Source organism: Bufo bufo, chromosome 2 (assembly GCF_905171765.1).
Source record: "Bufo bufo chromosome 2, aBufBuf1.1, whole genome shotgun sequence".
In the NCBI taxonomy this organism is placed as follows: Eukaryota; Metazoa; Chordata; class Amphibia; order Anura; family Bufonidae; genus Bufo; species Bufo bufo.
The window spans coordinates 304,247,349-304,261,914 of NC_053390.1; the positions used below are offsets into that span (position 1 = coordinate 304,247,349).

The 14,566-nt window shown below is 47.1% G+C and overlaps 1 protein-coding gene across 3 annotated transcripts in view; it reads left to right on the plus strand.

Annotated features, from left to right (window-relative positions):
• LOC120989007 overlaps positions 1-14,566 on the plus strand; it is a 769,594-nt gene that overhangs the window by 224,154 nt on the left and 530,874 nt on the right. For 2 of the 3 annotated variants that reach the window (XM_040416848.1, XM_040416847.1), the window contains exons 1-2: positions 13,051-13,157; positions 13,250-13,565. In XM_040416848.1, the coding sequence (XP_040272782.1) occupies positions 13,103-13,157; positions 13,250-13,565 (371 nt within the window). In that variant the 5' untranslated portion in view covers positions 13,051-13,102. Of the gene's footprint in view, positions 1-13,050; positions 13,158-13,249; positions 13,566-14,566 lie in introns of those variants that run through there. The other variant, XM_040416849.1, reaches the window with a different exon arrangement.

Genomic DNA, 14,566 nt, shown 5'->3' on the forward strand with positions numbered 1-14,566 from the left:
ATCTGATGTGACCCACAGTAATCGACTGTATTCTGTGAGGAAACCTGGTAATAAATGTTCAATCCCTACAGTGCCACCACAGCGGAATTAAGCATTACACAGTGTCCATTCCAATCAATGGATTGTCTGGGTAATGCATCTGTGTAAGAGTCTTTATAACTGCTCTTCACTCTGGTCAAGAGATAAGGATCTAGAATAGAGGATCCTCCTCAGGATGCTATGGTATATGAAAATGAGTTTTTCGTTTTTTTTTTTTTCCAAAACCTGCACAGTCCCTTAAACATATTGATAAAATGTTGAAACCATCCCCATTGGGTTCCTTCACTTTATAAGTGCTTCATATGGGTATGTAAATATATTTAGATTACTGCCTATTTAAAAAGAGAAGAGAGACCTGAAACTGAACATAGAGAAGAATCAGGTCACTTAAGTCCAGAATTGAGCATCTCTAGTTCTTCAGACCAGACATGAAGATTCTTCTGTGGTTGTTCAGTGTTGTATTGTCTCTACAATGTGAGTTATATTTAATGAACTTGTCTTAATACTAGCAATAAACTGGATTTATAAATATTATGTGCATCTTCGATATATATGCTTGACAACATATGTATTTATAGGTGTCTCTGCACAGATTTCACTAGTGGAGTCTGGTCCTGGAATTGTGAAGCCTTCAGAGACTCTGGACATGACCTGTAAAGTGACCGGAGCCTCCCTCACTGACAGCACTAACATGGATTGTGTTGAATGGGTCAGACAACCTGAAGGGAAAGGCCTGGAGTGGCTGGGTGTAATATGTTATGAGAATAGCAAATACTATGCCCAGTCTCTTCAGGGACGTCTAACTCTAACAAGAGACACAAATAAAGGAGAAGTTTATCTTCAACTCACTGGAGTGAAACCTGAAGAATCTGGGAAATATTATTGTGCTAGATACACAGTGTAACAGAAGGACTGAAGAAAGGTACAGAAACCGATGGCTAGATGGTGATGTCGAAGGGAATGTATCACCTATATTTTTTCTGCCTGTTGAAACCAGATAGTGATGCACATCCTTTTATTTCTAATCCTTTTTTATTTTATGACTGTACATTTTTTTTATTTGATTTCCTAGATATCATTCTGGGAACATCCATCCTGTCTGAGCTGTTTTGTTAACAGCATTTAGGCTACTTTCACACTAGCGTTCGGAGCGGATCCGTCTGGTGTCTGTACAGACGGATCCGCTCCTATAATGCAAACGCTTGCATCCGTTCAGAACTGATCCGTTTGCATAACAGTTTTTTTCAGATCTGGTTTTTCACTTCGTGAAAACTCAGATCCGACAGTATATTCTAACATAGAGGCGTTCCCATGGTGATGGGGACGCTTCAAGTTAGAATATACTAAAAGAACTGTGTACATGACTGCCCCCTGCTGCCTGGCAGGCGCTGCCAGGCAGCAAGGGGCAGACCCCCCCCCTGTTTTTAACTCATTGGTGGCCAGTGCGGCCGGCCCCCCCTCCCTCCCTCCCCTATATTTAACTCAATGGTGGCCAGTGCGGCCCGCCCCCCCCCCTCCCCCCTGTTTTTAATTCATTGTTGGCCAGTGCGGCCGGCCCCCCCTTCCTTTCCCCCCTGTTTTTAATTCATTGGTGGCCAGTGCGGCCGGCCCCCCCTCCCCCCCCTAACTAAAATTACTGACCCCCCATCATTGGTGGCAGCGGAGAGTTCCGATCGGAGTCCCAGTTTAATCGCTGGGACTCCGATCGGTAACCTGCAGTCCTGGTTGCCATGGTTACTTAGCACTTAGCAATTTTAGAAGCATTATACTTACCTGCGATGTCTGTGACCGGCCGGGCGCTCCTCCTACTGGTAAGTGAAAGGTCTGTGCTATAAGCAATGCGCCGCACAGACCTTAATGCGTGAGATGAATTAATGCGTGAGATGAATGCATTGCACCCGCACTGAATCCAGACCCATTCACTTCAATGGGGCTGTGCACATGAGCGGTGAGTTTCACGCATCATTTGTGCATTGCTTGAAAATCGCAGCAGGTTCTATATTCTGCGTTTTTCACGCAACGCAGGTCCCTTAGAAATGAATGAGTATGCGTCAAAATCACAAGCATCCGCAAGCAAGTGCGGATGCGGTGCGATTTTCACACATAATTGCTAGGAGATGAAAGGAATGAAAGCAACCCCGGATCCCATTAAAGTGTATTCCCTGTATTATTTTCCGTTATAACATGGTTATAAGGGAAAATAATAGCATTCTTAATACAGAATGCTTAGTAAATTGTAGATTGAGGTGTTAAAAAATTAAAATAATTAACTTACCTGTTCCAATTGAACGCGCAGCCGGCATCCTCTTCTTGCTTCTTCTTTCAGGACCTGCGAAAGGACCTTTGGTGACGTCATCGCGCTCACCACATGGTGAGCTTAATGACGTCACTGAAGGTCCTTTTCCATCCAGGTCCTGCAAGGAGAAGAAGAAAGAAGACGAGCCCGGCTGCGCGATCAAGTGGATAAGGTGAGTTACATTTTTTTTTTTTTTTTTTTTAACCCCACAATGGACCTCTTACTTAGCATTCTGAATTAAAGAATGCTATTATTTTCTATTATAACCATGGAATAATGGAAAATAATAAAATATACAGAACACCGATCCCAAACCCGAACTTCAGTGAAGAAGTCCGGGTTCGGGTCTGGGTACCACAGTCAGTTTTTTATCACGCGCGTGCAAAACGCATTGCACCCGCACAATAAAAACTGAACATCGGAACGCAAACGCAGTCAAAACTGACTGCAATTGCGTACCTACTCGCATGATTTTCCCGCGACGCACCCGCATCCTATCCAGCCCTCACACGCGACGCCCATGTGAAAGAGGCCTAAGGCCTCCTGCACACGACCGTTTTTTTTCCCCGTTTACTGGCCGTTTTTTGCGTTCCGTATACGGTCCGTATACGGAACTATTCATTTCAATGGTTCCGCCAAAAAAACGGAATGTACTCCGTATGCATTCCGTTTCCGTATTTCCGTTTTTCCGTTCCGTTTAACCACCTCAGCCCCTATAGCTTAAACACCCTGAAAGACCAGGCCACTTTTTACACTTCTGACCTACACTACTTTCACCGTTTATTGCTCGGTCATGCAACTTACCACCCAAATGAATTTTACCTCCTTTTCTTCTCACTAATAGAGCTTTCATTTGGTGGTATTTCATTGCTACTGACATTTTTACTTTTTTTGTTATTAATCGAAATTTAACGATTTTTTTTGCAAAAAAATGACATTTTTCACTTTCAGTTGTAAAATTTTGCAAAAAAAACGACATCCATATATAAATTTTGCTCTAAATTTATTGTTCTACATGTCTTTGATAAAAAAAAAATGTTTGGGTAAAAAAAAAAATGGTTTGGGTAAAAGTTATAGCGTTTACGAACTATGGTACAAAAATGTGAATTTCCGCTTTTTGAAGCAGCTCTGACTTTCTGAGCACCTGTCATGTTTCCTGAGGTTCTACAATGCGCAGACAGTAGAAAGCCCCCACAAATGATCCCATTTCGGAAAGTAGACACCCTAAGGTATTTGCTGATGGGCATAGTGAGTTCATAGAACTTTTTATTTTTTGTCACAAGTTAGCGGAAAATGATGATTTATTTTTTTTTATTTTTTTTTCTTACAAAGTCTCATATTCCACTAACTTGTGACAAAAAATAAAAACTTCCATGAACTCACTATGCTCATCAGCGAATACCTTGGGGTGTCTTCTTTCCAAAATGTGGTCACTTGTGGGGTAGTTATACTGCCCTGGCATTTTAGGGGCCCAAATGTGTGGTAAGGAGTTTGAAATCAAATTCTGTAAAAAATGGCCGGTGAAATCCGAAAGGTGCTCTTTGGAATGTGGGCCCCTTTGCCCACCTAGGCTGCAAAAAAGTGTCACACATGTGGTATCTCCCTATTCAGGAGAAGTTCGGGAATGTGTTTTGGGGTGTCATTTTACATATACCCATGCTGGGTGAGAGAAATATCTTGGCAAAAGACAACTTTGTATAAAAAAATGGGAAATGTTGTCTTTTGCCAAGATATTTCTCTCACCCAGCATGGGTATATGTAAAATGACACCCCAAAACACATTTCCCAACTTCTCCTGAATACGGAGATACCAGATGTGTGACACTTTTTTGCAGCCTAGGTGGGCAAAGGGGCCCATATTCCAAAGAGCACCTTTCGGATTTCACCGGTCATTTTTTACACATTTTGATTTCAAACTTCTTACCACACATTTGGGCCCCTAGAATGCCAGGGCAGTATAACTACCCCACATGTGATCCCATTTTGGAAAGAAGACACCCCAAGGTATTTCGTGATGGGCATAGTGAGTTCATGGAAGTTTTTATTTTTTGTCACAAGTTAGTGGAATATGAGACTTTGTAAGGGAAAAAAAAAAAAATCATCATTTTCCGCTAACTTTTGACAAAAAATATAAAATTCTAGGAACTCGCCATGCCCCTCACGGAATACCTTGGGGTGTCTTCTTTCCAAAATGGGGTCACTTGTGGGGTAGTTATACTGCCCTGGCATTTTCCAGGGGCCCTAATGTGTGGTAAGTAGGTAAATGACCTGTGAAATCCTAAAGGTGCTCTTTGGAATGTGGGCCCCTTTGCCCACCTAGGCTGCAAAAAAGTGTCACACATGTGGTATTGCCGTATTCAGGAGAAGTTGGGGAATGTGTTTTGGGGTGTCTTTTTACATATACTCATGCTGGATGAGAGAAATATCTCGGCAAAAGACAACTTTTCCCATTTTTTTATACAAAGTTGGCATTTGACCAAGATATTTATCTCACCAAGCATGGGTATATGTAAAATGACACCCCAAAACACATTGCCCAACTTCTCCTGAGTACGGCGATACCACATGTGTGACACTTTTTTGCAGCCTAGATGCGCAAAGGGGCCCACATTCATTTTATGAGGGCATTTTTAGACATTTGGATCCCAGACTTCGTCTCACGCTTTAGGGCCCCTAGAATGCCAGGGCAGTATAAATACCCCACATGTGACCCCATTTTGGAAAGAAGACACCCCAAGGTATTCAATGAGGGGCATGGCGAGTTCATAGAAATTTATTTTTTTTGGCACAAGTTAGCAGAAATTGATATTTATTTATTTTTTCTCACAAAGTCTCCCTTTTCGCTAACTTGGGACAAAAATTTCAATCTTTCATGGACTCAATATGCCCCTCACGGAATACCTTGGGGTGTCTTCTTTCCGAAATGGGGTCACATGTGGGGTATTTATACTGCCCTGGCATTCTAGGGGCCCTAAAGCGTGAGAAGAAGTCTGGAATATAAATGTCTAAAAAATTTTACGCATTTGGATTCCGTGAGGGGTATGGTGAGTTCATGTGAGATTTTATTTTTTGACACAAGTTAGTGGAATATGAGACTTTGTAATAAAAAAAATATATAATTTCCGCTAACTTGGGCCAAAAATTTTTCTGAATGGATGTCACGGAACCATGAACCAGACGTATAACAAGAGATAAGAGAAAATAAGAAGGCTTTATTGAATATAAAGCTGTAAAGCAAAAGTCCAAACGGATGGTGAAACCGAGCAGAGTCTTTGCGAAGCCAGAGGTCAGGAACCAGAAGGGTAGTCAGACGAAGCCAGGATCAGGAACCAGCAGGGTAGTCAGACGAAGCCAGGATCAGGAACCAGCAGGGTAGTCAGACGAAGCCAGGATCAGGAACCAGAAGCAGCAGCAGTCTTAGAAGCATGTGAACACAAGAGGACCAAGCAAGGAACTGAAGCCACAGACCTCCTATATATATATGAGCTAGGCATCCAGCTCCTCCCAGTGGGAAGGAGGAGCCGCAGGGTGGAAGGCTACAAGAAACCCAGAAACCAAGATGGCCGCCAGCACATGTCAAACGAAGGAGAACAGCAAGAAGGTAAGACCATGACAGTACCTCCCCCTCAAGGGCCCCTCCTCCGCGGAGCACAAAACGGTTTCTGAGGGAAGCGTGCGTGGAAGGCTCGGAGCAAGGCAGGAGCATGGACATCTGCGGAGGGAACCCAGGAACGCTCCTCTGGACCATAACCACGCCAATGGACCAAAAACTGCAACCGACCGCGGACCAGGCGTGAGTCCAGGATATTGCTCACCTCATATTCCTCACGATTGCCCACTTGGACCGGACGAGGCCGAGGAACCGAGGAAGTGAAACGATTACACACCAGTGGCTTCAACAGGGAGACATGAAACACGTTGGAGATCCGCATGCCAGGAGGAAGCGCAAGGGCATAGGCTACCGGGTTTACCCTGCGAAGCACTCGGAAGGGACCAACAAAGCGAGGCGCCAGCTTGGGAGTGGGCACTCGAAGGTTGAGGTTGCGGGTGGACAACCATACACGGTCTCCGACCTGGTAGGAAGGAGCAGGCGCTCGTCTGCGATCAGCCTGGCGTCTCTGGCGCTGCGCAGAGACCTCAAGGGACTTCTGGATCTGTACCCAAGAAGCACGTAGGACGGAAAGGTGATCCTCCACAGCCGGAATATCCTGGGGAGAGAATACCTCCGGTAACACGGCAGGTTGGAACCCATAATTGGCCATGAAGGGAGACTTCCAGAGGAAGAGTTCACCGCCGTGTTCCTGGCAAACTCAGCCCAAGGCAGGAGGTCAACCCAATTGTCTTGGTGATCGGAGACATAGCAAAGAAGGAATTGCTCCAAGGCCTGATTGGATCGTTCAGCGGCCCCATTGGACTGAGGGTGGTAGGCCGAGGAGAAGGAGAGATGAATCCCCAACTGGGAGCAAAAGGCGCGCCAGAACCTGGACACAAACTGACTCCCCCGATCCGACACAATCTCCTTGGGCAAACCGTGCAACCGGAAGACCTCCCTGGCAAAAATCGTGGCCAACTCTTGTGCAGAGGGTAACTTCTTGAGAGGAACACAGTGGCACATTTTGGAAAACCGATCCACAATCATGAGAATGACCGTATGGCCTCGGGATGCAGGGAGGTCCACAATGAAATCCATCCCCAGGTGTGACCATGGGCGCTCCCCGGTGGCTATGGGTTGCAGAAGGCCCAACGGAAGGTGCCGAGGGGACTTACTCTGGGCACAAACGGAGCATGCCGCTACATATGCGGCGATGTCGGAACGTAGGGAAGGCCACCAGAACAGACGTGAAACAGCCCAGGACAGCTGATTCTTTCCAGGATGCCCCGCGGTCTTGGAGTTATGGTAGGTTCGCAACAACCGAGTGCGCAACTCCTCAGGCACAAAACATCTGCCGTTGGGTCTCCCAGAGGGAGCACCAGATTGAGCCGCCAAAATCTGCTCACCCAGGGGAGAGGTCAGGCTGGTGCGAATGGAGGCCAAGATCTGATTCGGAGGTATGACCGAAGTCGGAATCGACTCCTCCCTGGACAGCTCGGAGTACTGCCGTGATAAGGCATCCGCCCTGATGTTCTTGGAACCGGGTAGGTAGGAGACCACGTAATTAAAACGTGACAAGAACAGAGCCCATCTGGCCTGACGTGGTGTCAATCTCTTGGCCTCAGAAAGGTAGGTCAGATTCTTGTGGTCCGTCAGGATGAGAACCGGAACCACCGAACCCTCGAGCAAGTGCCTCCATTCTTTAAGGGCCTGCACGATGGCCAATAACTCCCTGTCACCAATCTGATAGTTGCACTCCGCGGAAGACAGTTTCCGGGAGTAAAACCCACAAGGAAGCAGAGGACCCTCTGGTGTTCTACGCTGAGACAGAAGGGCACCTACTCCCGTCTCAGACGCGTCCACCTCGAGGACAAAGGGCAACCCAGGGTTGGGATGCGACAGAATCGGAGCCGACACAAAGGCGGACTTTAGGGCCTCAAAAGCTCGGATGGCCTCGAGCGGCCAGACCTGGGAATTACTGCCCTTCCTGGTCAGATCCGTGAGAGGCTTGGCCAACATGGAAAAGTCCCTGATGAACTTCCGATAATAATTGGCGAAGCCCAAAAAGCGCTGCAGGGAACGAAGACCACTGGGCTGGGGCCACTGTAAGACAGCCGAAACCTTCTCAGGATCCATGGAGAACCCCTCAGCGGAAATGATGTAACCTAAGAAGGTTACCTGGGATCGGTGAAATTCGCATTTCTCAAGCTTACCGAACAGCTTGTTCTCTCGTAACCGTTGCAACACTCGTCTGACATCCAGAATGTGGGCCTCCATGGATTCAGAATATACCAAGATGTCATCCAAATAGACCACCACACACTGCTGCAACAGGTCACGGAAAACATCGTTGATGAATTCCTGAAAGACTGCGGGCGCATTGCACAACCCAAAGGGCATAACCAAGGATTCATAATGACCGGTCCTGGTGTTAAACGCGGTCTTCCACTCATCGCCCGCCTTGATCCTTACCAGGTTATATGCCGCCCTCAGGTCGAGTTTGGTAAAGACCGTGGCCCCTTTAAGGCGATCGAACAGCTCGGAAATCAATGGTATCGGGTAAGCGTTCTTGATCGTGATGCGATTGAGACCCCTGTAATCGATGCAAGGCCTCAACTCACCGCCCTTCTTTTTCACAAAGAAAAATCCAGCCCCTGCCGGGGACGAAGATTTGCGAATGTGTCCGCGTGAAAGCGCCTCCCTCACGTACTCCTCCATGGCCTCATTCTCCGCTACCGACAGTGGATAGACTTTGCCACGAGGAGGAACGGCACCAGATTGTAACTCTATGGCACAATCGTATGGGCGGTGCGGAGGTAGGGCAACCGCGCGCACCTTATCGAATACATCCCGGTACTCCTCGTATTCAGGAGGCAACAGAGAGTCCGAGGAAGTACACAGCAACTTGACAGACCCATGGATGCAACTAGCCCCACACTGCGGTGACCACGAGAGGATCTCGACCGATCTCCAATCGAAAGTCGGATTATGCTTCTGGAGCCAGGGGTACCCCAAGACCACCGAGTAGTGTGGAGACGAAATAACCTGGAGGCAGACCGACTCTCTGTGAACGGCACCAATGGCTATCCCCACTGGAAGGGTCTCATGAGTCACGTGTGGCGGCAGAAGGGGTCTGCCGTCTATCGCCTCAAGAGCCAGTGGGGAACCTCGAGCCTGCAGAGGAATGGAATTGGCGGCAGCGAACACACTATCAATGAACAAACCACCAGCACCAGAGTCCACCAACGCCTGGGTCATCACCGAGCCCCCGACCCAGGAGAGGACAACAGTGATCAGTGGTTTGTCAACACGGGAAACCGGGGACGAGGAGACTCCACCCAAGATCTGCCCCCGACAGGATCTCAGGTACGAGCGTTTCCCTGGACGGTTCGGACATGCCAACCGAAAATGCCCACCGAGACCACAGTACATGCATCGGCCCTCGCGTCTCCGGAGTGCCCTCTCCCCCTCGGACAGGCGAGCAAACCCCAGCTGCATGGGTTCACCCCCAGACAAGTCATCCCCAGGAGGCGTGGGAGGAGAGGGAGGCACGGGTGGGACAGCAAACGTAGGCACCAATCTGTTAGAAGACCTCCGCAGGTTCTCCTTAAAGGAAGGTCTCTCCCTGAGTCTGGTGTCAATCAAAATCAGGAAAGAAATAAGAGACTCGAGCTCAACTGGTAGGTCCTTAGCTGCAACCTCATCCTTCAAGGCATCCGAGAGACCATGAGAGAAAGCAGCGACCAGAGCCTCATTATTCCAGCCCACCTCTGCTGCCAGGGTACGAAACTCAATGGCGTATTCAGCTACGGATCGTGAACCCTGTCTGATGGACATAAGGAGCTTCGCAGCAGAGGCAGCACGAGCCGGCACATCGAATACCTTCCGAAGAGAAGCAACAAAACCGGAAAACTCGGCAACCACCGGATTGTTGTTCTCCCATAAAGGGCTGGCCCAGGCCAAGGCCTTGTCCGAGAGCAGCGAGATCAAGAAGCCCACCTTTGATCTCTCAGTAGGAAAGGCATGTGGCAGCAACTCGAAATAAATGCCCACCTGGTTAAGGAAACCTCGGCACTGAGTTGGCTCTCCCCCAAAGCGCTGTGGAAGAGGGGCAGAACCGGTCATACCCCGAAACACCGCAGGCGCAACAACAGGTGTCGGGGGAAAACTCTGGCGCAACAACCGGAGCGGCAGTAGGAGCGAGCCCAGGAGCGACAACCGACCCATCGGCAACGGGAGCGAAATGAGCCGTGCGTTCAAGCAGGGTTTGCAACGCCACAGCGAACCGACCCAACAGGTGATCCTGCTGATCAAGTCTGGCAACCAGCGTGGGTAGCGAGGATGGCCCTGTACCGTCAGAATTCATGGCTTGGTCCTAATGTCACGGAACCATGAACCAGACGTACAACAAGAGATAAGAGAAAATAAGAAGGCTTTATTGAATATAAAGCTGTAAAGCAAAAGTCCAAACGGATGGTGAAACCGAGCAGAGTCTTTGCGAAGCCAGAGGTCAGGAACCAGAAGGGTAGTCAGACGAAGCCAGGATCAGGAACCAGCAGGGTAGTCAGACGAAGCCAGGATCAGGAACCAGCAGGGTAGTCAGACGAAGCCAGGATCAGGAACCAGAAGCAGCAGCAGTCTTAGAAGCATGTGAACACAAGAGGACCAAGCAAGGAACTGAAGCCACAGACCTCCTATATATATGAGCTAGGCATCCAGCTCCTCCCAGTGGGAAGGAGGAGCCGCAGGGTGGAAGGCTACAAGAAACCCAGAAACCAAGATGGCCGCCAGCACATGTCAAACGAAGGAGAACAGCAAGAAGGTAAGACCATGACAATGGAGCCTTTCAGGGGGGTGATCAATGACAGGGGGGTGATCAATGACAGGGGGGTGATCAGAGAGTCTATATGGGGTGATCACCCCCCTGTCATTGATCACCCCCCTATAAGGCTCCATTCAGACGTCCGTATGCGTTTTGCGGATCCGATCCATCTATCAGTGGATCCGTAAAAATCATGCGGACGTCTGAATGGAGCTTTACAGGGGTGTGATCAATGACAGGGGGGTAATCAATGACAGGGGGGTGATCAGGGAGTCTATATGGGGTGATCACCACAGTAATTGATCACGCCCCTGTAAGGCTCCATTCAGACGTCCCTATGCGTTTTGCGGATCCGATCCATCTATCAGTGGATCCGTAAAAATCATGCGGACGTCTAAATGGAGCTTTACAGGGGGGTGATCAATGACAGGGGGGTAATCAATGACAGGGGGGTGATCAGGGAGTCTATATGGGGTGATCACCACAGTCATTGATCACGCCCCTGTAAGGCTCCATTCAGACGTCCGTATGCGTTTTGCGGATCCGATCCATCTATCAGTGGATCCGTAAAAATCATGCGGACGTCTGAATGGAGCTTTACAGGGGTGTGATCAATGACAGGGGGGTAATCAATGACAGGGGGGTGATCAGGGAGTCTATATGGGGTGATCACCACAGTCATTGATCACGCCCCTGTAAGGCTCCATTCAGACGTCCGTATGCGTTTTGCGGATCCGATCCATCTATCAGTGGATCCGTAAAAATCATGCGGACGTCTGAATGGAGCTTTACAGGGGGGTGATCAATGACAGGGGGTAATCAATGACAGGGGGGTGATCAGGGAGTCTATATGGGGTGATCACCACCGTCATTGATCACGCCCCTGTAAGGCTCCATTCAGACGTCCGTATGCGTTTTGCGGATCCGATCCATCTATCCGTAAAAATCATGCGGACGTCTGAATGGAGCTTTACAAGGGGGTGATCAATGACAGGGGGGTAATCAATGACAGGGGGGTGATCAGGGAGTCTATATGGGGTGATCAGGGGTGATCAGGGGCTAATAAGGGGATAATAAGTGACAGGGGGGATGTAGTGTAGTGTGGTGCTTGGTGCTACATATTGATGAGCTACCTGTGTCCTCTGGTGGTCGATCCAAACAAAACGGACCACCAGAGGACCAGGTAGCAGGTATATTAGACGCTGTTATCAAAACAGCGTCTAATATACCTGTTAGGGGTTAAAAAAAATCACATCTCCAGCCTGCCAGCGAACGATCGCCACTGGCAGGCTGGAGATCCACTCTCTTACCTTCCGTTCCTGTGAGCGCGCCTGTGTGCGCGCTTTCACAGGAAATCTCGCGTCTCGCGAGAGGACGCGCCGGCGCGTCCAGGCGGAATCAATCAACCACCTCCAGGACGCGTCGCTGCGTACGGCGGTCCGGAGGTGGTTAAAGATAGAACATGTCCTATTATTGCCCGCAAATCACGTTCCGTGGCTCCATTCAAGTCAATGGGTCCGCAAAAAAAGGGAACACATACGGAAATGCATCCGTATGTCTTCCGTTTGCGTTCCGTTTTTTGCTGAACCATCTATTGAAAATGTTATGCCCAGCCCAATTTTATCTATGTAAATACTGTATACTGTATATGCCATACGGAAAAACGGAACAGAAACAAAAAACAGAACAACGGATCCGTGAAAAACGGACCGCAAAGCACTGAAAAAGCCATACGGTCGTGTGCAATAGGCCTAAGGGTTACATTTTTCACTTGAATGAGGCTGTTGGCTTACACCTCAATGTAGGAGTAAACAACCTCTACACCTTAAAGAACGTAATAACAACACTTCATTAAGGGTTCTTCACTTCAATGAGGGTGTTGAGAGATAGGATGGACTATCAGGGATCAAGTTATCTGCTGCCCATGTATGGAATTAAAGTATGCTTTTTTATAATTCAAGTTTTACTCCTACATGTCAAAAACTTGTAAATTATCCCAGCTAACAAAGCAAAATGTGTTCTAAATATGTGGCATTCACCAAGCTTTGCTATTTAACATCTATGAGCTTAATTTTCTGCCTTTCAAATTTAGAGCGATGCTTATGTAAGTGTAATTAAGTTATTAGCAGACAGGCAAATATAGCCCAAAAAAAATATTGATTTGCCAAGCCAAATGGATACATTTTTAGTTTTTAGAAATGAATAAACAAATGTGTAGATTCAAATGACACACTATGAAAATATATGAAAATTTATTCATTTTACTTTTTATACAAATTGGGGAGAACTACCAAAAATATCTACTGAGCAAAAGTAGCACTCACATAGCACCTGAGTTTCATTATAGCTTATAATGTCACACGTGCAGACCCTCCTGTGTTTGCTCTATGTTCTACACACAATGCAGGGTAAGTGTGATTTACTAATAATACCATAGAAATGCCACTAATGACATGAGGTCCAATAGAGAAGTTATGTCATTTCTTTGGTTTATGTACAGGTGTCACTTCACAAATCTCTATGGTGGAGTCTGGTCCTGAGACTGTGAAACCAGCAGAGACTCTGGACATGACCTGTAAAGTGACTGGGGCCTCCCTCACTGACACCGCTAAGATTTGGTCAGTACAGTGGGTACAACAGTCTGAAGGAAAAGGTCTAAAGTGGCTGGGAGGAATATGGCATAATGCTGTTACCCACTATGCCCAGTCTCTTCAGGGACGTTTAATTATTTCAAGAGATACAAGTAAAGGAGAAGTTTATCTTAAACTCACTGGACTGAAACCTGAAGAATCTGGGAAATATTATTGTGCTAGAGAGTCACAGTGTAACAGATGGACTGAGGACATGTACAGAAACTGATTTTCAGAACAAAGTTGGTGGATTGTATCACTAGTGATCAGCAAAAGGTTTCTTCTTTGGCCAAGAATCACCAGTTGAACTGTGAACAATATATATATTTTAGATACAGTGCCTTGCAAAAGTATTCACCTTGCAAAAGTATTTGTTACAGCCTTAAGTTTTGTTAATCTGAATTTTATGTGATGGATCAGAACACCATAGTCTAAGTTGGTGAAGTGAAATGAGAAAAATACATAAATAAAACTATTGTTTAGAAATAGAAAACAGAAAATTGGCATGTGCGTATGTATTTACCCCCTTTGTTAGGAAGCCCATAAAAAGCTCTGGTGCAACCAATTACCTTCTAAAGTCAAATAATTAGTGAAATTATGTCACCTGTGTGCAATTTAAGTGTCATATGATCTGTTATTACATATACACACCTTTTTTGAAAGGCCCCAGAGGCTGCAACACCTAAGCAAGAGGCATCACTAACAAAACACTGCCATGAAGACCAAGGAACTCTCCAAACAAGTAAGGGACAATGTTGTTCAGAAGTACAAGTCAGGGTTAGGTTATAAAAAAATATCCAAATCTTTGGTGATCCCCAGAAGCACCATCAAATCTATCATAACCAAATGGAAAGAACATGGCACAACAGCAAACCTGCCAAGAGACAGCCACCCACCAAAACTCATGGACCGGGCAAGGAGGGCATTAAACATAAAGGCAGCACAGAGACCTAAGGTAACCCTGGAGGAGCTGCAGAGTTCCACAGCAGAAACTGGAGTATCTGTACATAGGACGACAAAAAGCCGTACGCTCCATAGAGTTGGGCTTTATGGCAGAGTGGCCAGAAGAAAGCCATTACTTTTAGCAAAGAACAAAAAGGCAAGTTGTGAGTTTGCGAAAAGACATGTGGGAGACTCCTAAAATGTATGGAGGAAGGTGCTCTGGTCTGATGAGACTAAAATTGAAC